This window comes from Acomys minous (genome assembly GCF_964271855.1).
Source record: "Acomys minous genome assembly, chromosome: 13".
NCBI classification, from domain to species: Eukaryota; Metazoa; Chordata; class Mammalia; order Rodentia; family Muridae; genus Acomys; species Acomys minous.
The window spans coordinates 111426646-111440141 of NC_140495.1; the positions used below are offsets into that span (position 1 = coordinate 111426646).

The 13496-nt window shown below is 50.1% G+C and overlaps 1 protein-coding gene across 1 annotated transcript; it reads right to left on the reverse strand.

Annotated features, from left to right (window-relative positions):
• Positions 1-1575: 1575 nt before the first annotated feature.
• On the reverse strand, positions 1576-7302 carry LOC311582046 (HLA class II histocompatibility antigen, DO beta chain). The gene is made up of 6 exons (XM_084754742.1): positions 7139-7302; positions 5424-5693; positions 4619-4900; positions 3593-3703; positions 3335-3363; positions 1576-3183 (listed from the first exon to the last, which is right to left on the reverse strand). The coding sequence occupies exons 1-6, from the start codon at positions 7227-7229 to the stop codon at positions 3151-3153; spliced, it is 816 nt and encodes a 271-aa protein (XP_084610868.1). The 5' UTR covers positions 7230-7302; the 3' UTR covers positions 1576-3150.
• Between the last annotated feature and the right edge of the window lie 6194 nt (positions 7303-13496).

Here is a 13496-nt window from a genome sequence, read left to right on the forward strand (position 1 = left end):
CCCTATTTTTTTTTTAAAAAGCACCCAAATGCAGAGAGGAAAAAGAGCTGTTTCCATTTTCAGACAACGTAGTTGTCTATGTAGCAGCCTCAATGAATTCACACAAAAACTGGAGTTACTAAGTCCATCGGGTCACATGAGAGAAAACAAGCATAGAAGTAAATTGCACTTCAGAACACCGGCGGCGAGCACACAGTGCCTTTCTGGCCGTGATGACCCCCTCCTCCCCTCCTTCCAAGATCTCTAGAGGGGAGGAAAGATGAGGCACTGTCCTGTCTGCTCACAGAGGACAGCAAGTTTACAGAGAGGTGACCCTGTGGGTGAGAGGGTGAGTCACTTGGCCTGATGACACAGGCCTGTGAGCCCGGCTGCTACTCAGGAGACTGCGGCAGGAAGATCCCAAGTTCAAGGCCAACCTGGGCTGTAAAATGACCTCAAGGCCACTGTAGTTAACTTAGTGAGGCCCTGCTTCAAAATGCACATAAAATAAAGTGGCCCAGGGGGCTCGGGAATGTAGCTCAGGGGTAGAACACACAGCGTTCGTAAGGTCCCTCCATTCTGTCTCCCACACTGAGAAGAAAAATGCAGGAAATCATACTTAGACATTTTAGTTATTTTTGTCAACTAGTTCCAGAAATGAACTTAGGCATAAGTCTGACATCCACAGTTATGTATGATGAGAAGCACACACGGATTAAATTAAGTCAGAGGGCGCTGGAGAGGTGTGTCAGAAGTTAAGAGCACTGGCTGCTCCTCCAGAGGACCCAGGTTCAGTTCCAAGCACCCACATGGTGGCTCACAGCCAGTAACTCCACTTCTGGGCCATTGCCAACCTCTTTGAGCTCTACAGGCACTGCGTGTGTGCAGACAGACTTCAGGCAAAGCACCACACAAACCCAAATGAATAAATCTAATCAATGCGGAAAATGGCAAATGAGTGAAGAAGCTTACTGTTTGTGAGCTAGAGCAGTTAGCACAGAAGTTACGGTGATTTTTATAAAACTGTGTTTCTCTCTTAACCCAGTTGAGACTCCATTTTTATTATTTTAACAAGCTTCACAGCATAAGAACTAAGGTGTTACACATTTCTGAACCCTCTACGATAATTTGGTTTCTCCCAGCATATGTCCCAGAGATCCTTGCACTTTGTAGCTTTCCCGATTCAGCTCTCCCCTGACCTCCTGGGCCTCTGCTCCTGCCTGAGTCCCCAGCCTCCTCTCCTCGCTCCTCCTCCCCTGGCTGGCAGGAAGTCCACAAGACTTAGAGGAAAGGAAAATCTTCAGACGCAAGTAGCCAAAGAGGAAAAAATGTGGGGAGCAGAATAAAAACTGAATCAGGAAAAAGTGGGAAGCAAGAGTCAGAGTGAGGGTTGGGAGCACGGGGCATCTCTGGGAGCGAGCATCTCGTGGGCTCCCAGCCAGAGCACAGGAGGGGTGCCAGTATGCTACCTTCAGCAAAGGCAAGCACAACAGTTTTACATTAAAATAAGCAGCAGAAAATGACTCAAGCTGTATCTACTTCGCACAGTTGGTGTTCATTCTTTATTGGCAACGTGGAACTAATGTTGAGACCATTTAAAACAAAATATTCCTCAGACAGTGAAAATGCACCAGAAAAAAATCTCCCACCAACTGAACTGTAATTTATTTAAAAAAAAAAACTTAAAAATCATTAAGAAAGTATCTACCTGCCCATGATCAAGCGATCCAAAATCCCCCACATGGATGGGAAGGATTGTGAAGTCTCGCCTTTAGCTGAGGAGCTATTGGCAAGCAGTTGATGGCTGCTAGAGAGAGAGGGACCATGTTATTCAAGGATGCAGCCCTTAGGGGCTACGTACAGTCCAGCAGATGACCCTGCTCCCATGAACATCCAGGCAGAACTAAATTGACTCAGTGAATTTAAGCAAAAAAATAATAATTTTTTTTTAAAAATGAGGTTGGGAAGTAAATGTGGTCAGGGGAGAGAAGAGATTGGAAGGGAGGAAACGGGTAGATTTGATCAAAACACATCATATGCACGTCTGAAATTCTCAAACAGAAAAGCAAAAACTATTTTGTATCCACACACAATGATGGCGTGTTGAAGGGAGTGTGCTGTCCATTTACGACTCTGCAGTTTTTACAGCTGCCTTCCCATCTGCATACAACCGAAACACTCCCAATTTTGTCAGATTACTAAAAAGACGGTTACTCAGGTGTCAAGGCTTAGTAAAGCCAGTGAATCCATTGCCCGCTAAGGTCACTATTAAGTGAAACAGTTCTTTGCTTTAGGATGGCGCAGCAGTGAGCAGACAGGGCCTAGACTTGGACTGTTACAATGTAGCAACCCCAGTAAACTAACAGACCTGAGCAATTAGCATCAATGGTCATTGTAACGTCAAGAGAAACAAGGAGATACAATGTGACTCCAGAAAGGGGCGTGGACTCCTATAGACAACAAAAGTTTCAAACCAGAGTTGGACCCCAACCTCTGTCATAGATTCTAAGTTTCAGCAACCGTAAAGGGCAAAAGAGTGTGTTAGGTGGCGCCATGTGTGCGCCTTAGGTGGCTCAGGCTTCTCAACTGAAATCCCACCAGAAGGAAGAGGTCGGAGACACAAGAGAGGCAATGGAGTATGGTACGCAGAAATGTATGCCTGCCTGAGGAAGCCATCCTAACACACACACACACGTGCGCACGCACACACACACACCCCTCCCCTGCACAGTGTGTGCCTCTGGGTGTCTACTGACCAAGGCACAAAGGGACTTTAACAGAGACCAACCTAGTCTATGTTTTGATCTGAGCTGATTACATGGGTTTTGCCTTGAATGAATCATTAAGTTATACATTCTCTGCTGTTGTCTGTGACTGTTTTAATTTACAGTACAAAGGATTTGAAGGTGGCTGCCAGGAGCTATGGTTGGGAGACAGAAAGGCCGGGAAGGGGGGCGGGGGAGTTCCCCAGTCACAGGGTTAGGGTGGGGCCACAGACTAAAACAACTTAGAACTGGAGTGAATTCGGTCCTAAGGTATCTGGACCATGTTAGGATGGGATGGGAGGAGAAGACGCATGACCACGCCTCACAGGCTCCAGCTTTCTTTTATCTGACCTGGGGCCCCGCCCTTTATACTCTTCTGCAGATTCTGGGAGAGAGGCTTCCGTTACTAGGGGTGAGGTGGGAGAAGCGCTCCGGAGACCTGCAGAAACAGTGGGAGGGTCTCAGGAAAGCCCCACCCCTATGCCCCTCCACTCAGGAAACAGAGGCGCCTCTGCCTCCGTTTACTCTCACTCTGGCCAAAGAACAAGGCGCTGATCTGGCAGCCAAAGACCAAGAATCGGAGCGCTTACCTCACTGCCAGAGTGAGTCTCCACAGACGCTGGAAAGAGAGAGAACGGGATCCCCAGTCAGGACCAAATGTGGCTCCTGGGGACGTTGTGCACCCCTCTGGACTCTCCCAGCTTTAGAAAAAACTATCATAGTGATGCCTGGGCACAGCCAGCCTCCCCTCACCCAGGCCTTCACAGTAAAGGGAGCTGGAAGCGGAGAAGCCACAGGGCCGGGAAGTGGGGGGCTGAGTGGGGGGAGGTTGCTCAGAGGTCTGTTACCTTTCCGAGCCTTGAGGTGGACAACAGCCCCCACCAGGAAGACAGTTAGCCCAAGCAGGAACGCTGCACCTCCACTCAATATCTTTGTCCAGGAATATTGAGACTGAGCCACTACGGGAAAACAAGATTTAAAGTCAACGTGATGCTCCCAATACTGGACGCAACTTCTTAAAACGCCAAAATCTCCACTAGACCCCAAGCTCAGAACTGCTCAGAGAAGAGTAAAATCTAGAAACGGAAAGTTACATCTCCCATCTCTCACCAAATGTGTGTGTGTGTGTGTGTGTGTGTGTGTGTGTGTACACTTTGAGTGTGTCCAGGTGTGTGCATGTGTATATACTTGAGTGTGTGTATCTGTGTGAACTTCAGGTGTCATTCCTCAGGGGTCATCCACCTTTGCTGCTGCTGCTACAGTTCACTGGGCCCCTCACTGGCCTGGCACTCACTAAGAAGGGGAGGCTGGCTAGCCCATGAGCCCCAGGGTACCTGTTCTGGCCCTAGGACTACACACACCAGAGCTCCTGGATTTTTTATACAGGCACTGGGGATCAAACTCAGGACCTCTCGCTTGCATGATGACCAGTTCGCCAACTAGACCACATCTCCAGGCCTGTCCCTGACTTATAGCCCATGACCGAGTCCCTAAAGATTAAAGTGCTAGCCAGGTGGAGGTGGCGCACATCTTTCAGCCCAGCACTCAGGAGGCAGAGGCAGATGGATCTCTGAGTTCGAGGCCAGCCTGGTCTACAGAGCGAGCTTCAGGACAGCTAGGGCTACACAGAGAAACCCTGCCTCAGAAAACAAAAACAAAACCAAAAAACTAAAGGATACTAGGTCCCAGGGTTGGGGGCAAGTTGTGGGTTCACAGCCCGTCTTACCTCTTAGACATTGTGAGGATGGATGGCTGTCCTGTTTTCTCTCATTCTGGGAGATCAGGGAACTTGTCATCAGGAGGAACACAGAAGTGATACCACCCTACAGGTCAAGCCCCAGAAATAATAATTTAAAAAACTAAATAAATCTCACCCCACTCCACAGAAACAGGGCTCAGGAGGCTGGGGTGCTCCACCAGGCAGCTGTAGATGTCACCAAGTTCTGGGGTCATTTCCAGCATCACTGTCGTCTGGAAGGTCCAGTCTCCATTCCTAACAAGGCCAGTGGACACGACGCCTGACGTCTCCTCCTGTCCATTCCGGAACCACCTGACAGTTATGTCCCCAGGGTAGAAGCCTGTCACGGAGCAGAGCAGCAGGCTGTGCTGCTGCAGCAACGGGGTCCTCTCTGGGTACACTGTCACCTCCGGTGGCACTAGCAAGAGAAGAAGAGGCACACCAAGGTCAGGAGCATTGACCACCCTTGACCCATGTCCCAGGCCAGGCAAGGAGAAGCTGGAAGTGTAGGCTACCCAAGCCCGAGACTGAGAGGCACGTGTGCATGCCGGCAAGGAGGATTTGGACTCTGCCAAGCCCCCTCCTGAAGTTCTAGAGGTAAAACTAAGATGTCCTATCCTGTAAGGACCATGACTCACAGCTGAGGACACAACATAGTCACAGGCCCCTTACCTGTCACCCTCTTATCCTGGAGAATAAATGTCCTGTCACAAGAGAAGCCAGCAAGATGGCTCAGCAAGTAAAGGTGCCAGCTGCTGAGCATGATGACCGAACCAACTGCCTCTGACCTCTGTATGTGCTCTGTGGCATGCATGGAACACACACATGTGTGCACGTACACACACACACACATACACCAAACAAATGTAGTTTAAAGCACTTTTAAATGCCTGTCATAAGGTCCCCGTGGAGAACCCCTCTAGCCCCCCGACTTCCCTCACCGTTTCTCCCCAGGATGAAGGGGGCCCCCAGCCAGTAGTTCTGCCTGCAGACCATGTTCACAGAGGCTCGGCTCCTCTCCAGGAGATCCGGGCGTCTGTTCCACTGCTCAGCGTCAGGCTCCCCCAGCTCTGTCAGCGCCACAAACACCCCGAGGTCACTGTCGAAGTGTAAATACTCCTCCATGTTGAAGATGAACCTCACCACGAAGCGCACCTTCTCTGTCCCGTTGGTGAAGTAACAGTCCGCCTTTGCCTGAATCACAAAATCCTCTGGAACCAAAAAGGGGTTAGGAAGCGGCTGCCGCTCTGCGAGAGCCTGAGCCTGGCACACGGAGTCAGTCAGTGCGGATTTCAGAGGAGGCCTTTGATGGCACCGTGCTCGAACCCGTGGCATTAGGAGATAAAAACTCGGGATGCAATCCGATGCTCACTGATACTTATCAAAATGTTAACTCTACAGGAGAAACATGACTGGTGTCCCCTGTCCCCTGCCTCCAACATGTGGGTCCTGGGGATTGAACTCAGATTGTCAGGTTTGGCAGCACACGCCTCTACCCATGGAGCCACACTGTGGTCCATTCGTGGCTTTACCCACGGAGCCACACTGTGGTCCATTCGTGGCTTTACCCACAGAGCCACGCTGTGGTCCATTCGTGGCTTTACCCACGGAGCCATCCTACGGCCCATTCTATGTTTCTGAACACTCCACTCATGTTGAAGACACACTTGGAATGACAGTCATGGAGAGGAAAGAAGAGAAAGGAAGGAAAAGCCTCCCTGTGGCACTGGCCTGCCGTGACCCGGCTCTGTGCGCTGGGGACTGATACAGCAGGTGGACCTCCGTGAACGTCGCTAACCGCTGCTTGAAGGAAAACGGCTGCTGTGCTCGCTCTGCTGGTCTGCTTCTTCCTAAACTCAGCAGTCTCCTCCAGGAACGCTCGGCCTCTGTCTTAGTCACTCAGGTGCTAGCCTTCAACCCCTTGGTGTCCCTACCCTGCTCCACTCCCTCTAACTAGCTAAAGGAAAAGTATATGGAGTGTTCTCATCATTATTTAAAAATCTATGCTGATTTTTTTCCATTTGTCAAACGGGCACGATGAACTCAGAGCGGTTTTTGTTCTCAGGGAAAAGTGATGCTCCCTCCCCGAGGCTGGTTCCTCTTCTGTGCTTAACGAGACTCTAACATTAGCGGGGAGTCACATCCTGTTTTCTGCTCAGAACCCTGCATTTTCATGGTCTAACAACGCTGGTGTTTGCACAGCCTGTGCCCCAGCTAAAAAACAAATCGTACACAGGAACCTGAGACCAAGGATAATTAACATAGTCAACTTGTCTGATTTCTTCTCTAATGCCTCAAAACTGCTCAGTAGGATGCGGAACACGTATCAGGGGTGTGATAGGTGCCGGAGACGCTAGTTCCAACTTCACCAGATAAACGCAGTCGTAACAAGGCTGGACACCTGCTTGGGAGGCTCAGCTGCTCGCAGGCTCCGCCTTTGGGGTTCTAGTGTCTGATATTGATGCATAAGCAGCCCAACAAGGAAAAGAGTCTCCTTCCTCCTTACAGCCCTGGCATCTGCGCCTCAGGTACAGGGAGTCTGTTCCAGGCGGTTCATTGTGAGTGGTAAGAAGGGAACACACACACACACACACACAGAGAGAGAGAGAGAGAGAGAGAGAGAGAGAGAGAGAGAGAGAGACTGCTCGGGTCTTACCTGGGGAGTCTCTGCCTTCAGTCGTGAAGGAATCTGGCCTCATGAGGTTCACAAGCAGAGCCACCACCCAGGGGACCCTCCCAACACCCATCTGGAGGGGACAGTGAGACAGTGGAGAGCCTGTTGCACCTCTTTAGAATGGAGCCTCCTTGAGATTGGGACCATCTTCAGACTGTTAGCCAATCAAGACTGAGGAGTTTTGCATCACTTGTTGCTAGGCAGAACACTTTGATAGCCAAGAACCGGTTACCTGGGGGTCAGTGTTGGTGGTTTAAGTACAGGAAAGTGGACTGTGACCAGGAGGGGAGGTGTGCACAGTGTGAGGCCCTGGAACAAAGCAGGATCTTTATTGCGTATCCTGGGGTGCTCGTTTATAGGGTCCCTGAGTTACTGTGACAACAGGCCCTCCTTCCTGGATGGTGGCTGACACTGACAGCAGAGGGTGCTGAACAGTGAAGCTGGCGTTATGAACTGCAGGCTTAAAGGGTCCCGATAGCAGGCTGGCTTATCAGCAAGAACAGGACACAGGTTGCACTGTGTGCCAAGCAAGGAGGGGGGGGAGGGGGAGGAAAACTAAAACAGAAAGACAGAGAGGGGGACAGAATTGTAGACTCAATTTTCTTAAACAAAGTATTTCATTAACAACTTATTGACCGAGCCTACATCAATTATAACCAGATTAACCAAAACAGTAGGAAAGGAGGATTAATGGACACAATAACAAAACCTTAAGGATATCAGTCCCAAGGAACGATTCTCCGGTCGGGGGCCGCAGGATTTCTTCCACTGGAACCTGGGGTAACCAGACCTCAGAGCCTCAGCAGGAGCTGGAGCTCTGAAACCTTCCCTCCAGTGGTTTTCTCTAGGAGCGTCTTGAAGGGCAGCGATGAACAGCCAAAACTATCCCAAGTCTCCAATCGGCCCCGCCGCCAGTTCTGGGCTCATTTATAGATCTCCTTCCAGAGTCTGTGCACGGGATCTTTTCAGCTGGCAGCAATTAAGCTCCTGCACGAGGTGGTTGCTCTTCTAGTGAATTAACATCACCTGTTCTCTTACTAGACCTTCGATCCCACACTTGGAATCCCAAAGAACAGGTTTCTCTCCTTCACAGAATCCTCTAAAAAATAGAATCATAAGGAAGCACTCAGGGCCAGGCCAGCAAGATGGCAGGATGGGAGAACTGGCAGTCCGTGCGTGCTGGGCCAGCCTGAGCTGCAGGGCGGATTCCTGTCTCAATAACAACAGCAACAAGAGTGTCAATAACAAACATGCTTGACAACATTTAAATAGTTCTAGTGTTATACTCAAAAGTACATAGGGGAAGAAGTAAAAATTAATTCTCCTCCACCTCCTTAGTCAGCTTTCTGTTGCTGTGATGAACACCATGGCCAAGGCTACCTGTGGAGGAGAGGGCTTATCTCAGCCTCTGTCACTGAGGGAAGTCCGGGCGGGAACTGAAGCAGAGGCCATGGAGGGTGCTGCTCACTGGATTCCTCCTCATGGAGATCTACCAAGCTTCCTAAGATCCCTCTCTGCTCATATTTCCCTTTAGAAAGACTAAAGCCTCCTTTTCCTACCTGTCATCCTGTACCAAAAACTCAACTCAGAGTTTGACGTGAGAGCTAAAAACACAGCTACAGAAGACGCTGCAGGACCCAGGTGCTGCCTGGAAACGCTCCAGTAACCCAGGGAGCAAAAGTAAGAATTACAAAGTGAGGCTGTGTTAGATGAAAACGATTCTGGCCGGGCGTGGTGGCTCACGCCTTTAATCCCAGCACTCGGGAGGCAGAGGCAGGCGGATTGCTGTGAGTTCAAGACCAGCCTGGTCTATAAAGTGAGTCCAGGACAGCCAGGAATACACAGAGAACCCCTGTGTCAAAAAACAAAAGAAAGAAAGAAAGAAAGAAAGAAAGAAAGAAAGAAAGAAAAGCTTCTGAAGAGTCAAAGAGTCAGAGAGCAGGAGGAAAAGCTTTGCCAGCCGCCTGCCTGTCAGGAGTCTAATACCCAGAACACACAAATCTGAGAACATCAGGCACTAAATGACAAGCAACCTAACCTATAGGTAACAACACATCTATATGTAACCGTGTTCATGGTGCTGGGAACCAAGCCCAGGGCCTTCCACATGCCGGGCTCCTGCTGCCCCCACCTGCCGCCCTGAAAAGACACTGAAGAAGCTCACGCAGCCAACAAGCAGACAGAGGACGCTTCCAAAGGATGGTGGGAGGTTAACAGGACACATGGGGCGTGAAATGGAAAGAGGAAGGGAAGGGATGGTGCAGATCCGGATGCGGAGGGAGAGCCCGGCTGGTCAGCCAGAACTATGCATGTCTGAACAGGCCACAAGGCTGGTCAGCCGGAACTACGCGTGTCTGACGGGCCACAAGGAAGCCTCGCACTTAGGTGCTCACCTCAGAGATTTTTGTTTAAGTCCAAGCTTTTTAGACCCCGGAGAAGTGACGGCCACAGCTGCATTAAGGGCAGTAGAGATGGCTGAGGGGGTGAAGGCGTTTGCCTCGGGGCCCACGTGGTGGAGAGACAGCACCAACTCCACAACACTGTTCTCTGGCCTCACGCACATGCTGTGATTGGAGTGCACACCCACACACAAATAACAATAATAATAATGATAAATAAAATTTTAAAAATTTACTATACTGAGAGTCCATCTCACCTCAGTCTGACTACCAAGGGTGGGGGAGAACAGGCAGGGCTGGAGAGACCAGGGCTTAATAGCACTTACTGCTCTTATAGAGGACCAGGGTTCAGTTCCCGGAACCCACACACACGGCAGCACACAGGGGCTCTCACTCCCTCTGCGGCCTCTGTGAGCACCAAGCACACACGTGGCACACAGGCATGCACATCAAATAAAAACTAACGTAATTTTTAAAGAAAGAAAAAGAAAATGGGAGGTGGAGAGAGCTGGAGCTGTCACACAGGGAATGAGACAGGTTACAAACAGGCATCCCGTGTTTCCTCTCTGTGAGCGTAAAGCAAAGCACACATGGAAACAAAGGGGGGGCTCTCAGCGAGGCGGGTGGGAGAGAGGTGTCAGGATTGCGCTGTCGGTAAAGTCACTTACCGCCAAGTGTGATGGCCTGAGTTCAATCCTGGACCCACATAGTATGAGGAGAGGAGCTGAAGCAAGTTCTTATCTGTTTACATACACACACATGTACACACGCACACACGCATACACACACACACACACACACACACATGCAAGCGGGCTTTTGTTGTTGTTGTTTTGTTTTGTTTTTTTTGTTTTTTTGTTTTTCGAGACAGGGTTTTTTCTGTGTAGCCCTGGCTGTCCTTGACTCACTTTGTAGACCAGGCTGGCCTGGAACTCACAGCGATCCACCTGCCTCTGCCTTCCGAGTGCTGGGATTAAAGGCGTGCACCACCACACTAGCTAAAGATTTTCTGGGTTTGTTTTGTTGTTGTTGTTTTGTTTTGTTTTGTTTTGTTTCCAAGACAGCGTTTCTCTGTGTAGCTCTAGCTGTCCTGGAATTTGCTCTGTAGACCAGGCTGGCCTCAAACTAACAGAGATCCGTCTGCCTCTGCCTCACAAGTGCTGGGATTATAAAAATATTTTTAAAAAGGAAAAGTTACAATAACACTCTCCTATGGTAAAACTGGTATTCAGTAATTTTTTTTTTAAGAATAAGTGAGAAAGAAGCTGGAGGTAACTGAGAAAATTATAGGATGGGGAAAGCGGGAGAGATGAGTGAGGAGAACTCTAAGCCAACCAGGTCATGGATGCCTAGGACTGGCAGACAGGCCACACTCGAGGGGTTTGGTCTCTGTGTTTGGGGAGCAGCTTTTGTATCCCCTGGATCTGGCTTTCCTGGGACCCAGCACACACACACATACACACATACACACACACACACACACACACACACACACACACACACACACACACTGCTGCCCCAGGTTTCTGTTTGCCACCACTAGGTAACCTTCTGGCCTGTTTCTCTATCTGTGAAGACTTGACTATTATATTTGTTGTTGTTGCTATGTTGTTGTTGTTGTTAACTATTATTATTATTATTATTATTATTATTATTATTATTATTATTATTATTATTACTGGTATGTGACGGTCGGAGGACAACTTGTACGTATTGGCCGTCTCTTTATGTGGGTCCAGGGGATTGACCTCAGGTCATCAGACTTTTCAGAAAGCATCATTACCCAGCCATGCCACATTTAAAAATTTTTTATGACACCCTCCAGCCTGCCAGTCCGTGGCAGAAGCACCTGTTGCTGGCGGCGCAGCTACAGATGGTGCAGAGCGCGGACACTGAGGAAAGCAGGAGCAGAAGGAGTTATGGCCTCCAAAGAGCAACAAGTCAAAAAGTATCTCACTGTGGAGAATAAGGAAAAAGAAACCAGAGGGAAGTCCTCCAAAGCAAAATGAAGAAGAATCCCACCACCACCGGGAAGAGGCTGAAAAGAAGCCTGGGGCGAATGTCAGAAGGGGTCGAGTCAGGCGACTTGTGCCTAATTTTCAATGGTCAAACCTAATAGACACGTTGGTCAGAACGAAGGAGGAGAGGATGGTGGGAGATTTGTAGGGCAGGTAACGGGAGGCCTCACGTGCGTTTCCAAACACCGGAACCTGGCAATCGTTACGAATTTTGCCTCATACCTTGAAATCTGAGGTTTTCTGAGCTTATGAAATGTCGACTGTTTTACAAGCTTGTATTTGGTGAAGGCTTTTTTTTCCTCTCTCTCTAAACTTTTGGTATTTCCACTTAACTTTCTATGTAACATTGTTTAATTGTTGCATTTAATTCTAAACATTCCTACCAGCATGACAATTTAACCCATCATGGAAAAAATCTTTTTTCATAAATTTAAACTAATAAAGCAATTTAAAAAGCAAAAAAAAAATTTTTTTTTAATATATGTGGGTGTTTCAACGGCCTGTATGTCTGTGTAGTGCCTACGTAGGCCAGAAGAGGGCGTCAGATCCCCTGGAGCTAGAGTTAAAATTGCGGTGTGGGTGTGGGGAGTTGAACCTGGGTCCTCTGAGAGAGCAGCCGGTGCTCTTAACCACTGAGCCACCTCTCCAGCCCCTGCTATATTATAAACTCTTCTAGGTTTCAAGAATACCGAAGGTTGGCGTGATTGTAGAGAGAAATATCAGCGACGCCCCACAGACCATCTTCCCTGAGGGTTTCAACCTCCCTAAGTTCGGAGACAAAAGGATTCTTCCCCCCTTATAAAAAGGGATATTTGGTGGGAAAAGAGAGGCTTCTGGGTAAGGCTCTCCCCGTCCCCTCCACCCCCGCCCCGCTGCCTCCCTCACCTCCCCTGGGAGGAGGGTGGGTCTGAGGCTGAATGCGTTCTCACTCCGCTGTGCGCGCCAAGGGCTGCCAGGCTGGTTAGTGAGCAGCTGAGCTGGCAGGCTCCGGCTCGCGCTGGAAAGTACCTGCTGTTTCCAGGAAAGGCTGAGTTTCTGTTTCCTAGAACCGAACTGTTCGCAGCCCGGCCCTCCCAGCGCCAGGGAGCTGGACAGCGTCTAATGCTCAGCGGCCGGACTCGCTATGCATGGACTGTGAACCCGGGCTCTGTGCCAGGTCAAAAGCACAAAGCCGGGTGAGATATTCTGCCTTTCCCCGGGGAACTCCTGGACTAGAGGGCGAGAGGTGGGTAGGGAGAGCTTAAAGGACGGGCATAAGATAGCAGCCTGCTGGACTTGCCTCCCAACTGAGGACCTGGGGGAGTTCCTGGAAACCCTCAGTTAACTCCTGAAGGCCTTTGGGAAACCAGGAGGCGCGGGGGGGGGGGGGGCGCGGGGGCGGGGCAGGGAGATTTGATGTAGCCTGGGCTGACAGGACCAAGAAAGGGAGGTTGGGGACCCCTGTGTGCTGGGCAAAGGCCCAGAAGCCGACAATGGAAGTGGCACCCTCCCACGCGCTCTCCAGAAGGAAAACCTGCCTTCCTGAAGAGTCGGGGAGAGGTAAACTCATGACAGAAACCTCCCTGATGCTCTAAGGCTGTGAGCAGCAGCTGGGGGAGGGGGGCCGCGGAGGGGCTGTCGGGGGAGTGGCGGGGGTGGGGGTGGGATGGGGTGGGGGGATGGTGGGGGGGGTCAGAATACCCTGGAGGTTCCCGAAAGCCAGGGGCTTCACTTGGTCTGACTTGAGTTGGAGAGTCTGGACAGGAGATATAATTGTGTTCCATATGCAAACCCCAACCCCAACAGTATATGAGCCTGTGCAGTGGTTCGTTTTAAATGTCAGCTTGCAGGCTGGAGAGACAGCTCAGGGTTTAAAAAACACAGCCGACCTGAGTTGAATTCTTAGCCATCACCCACATGCGGGCTCACAGTGTCAGGGGACCC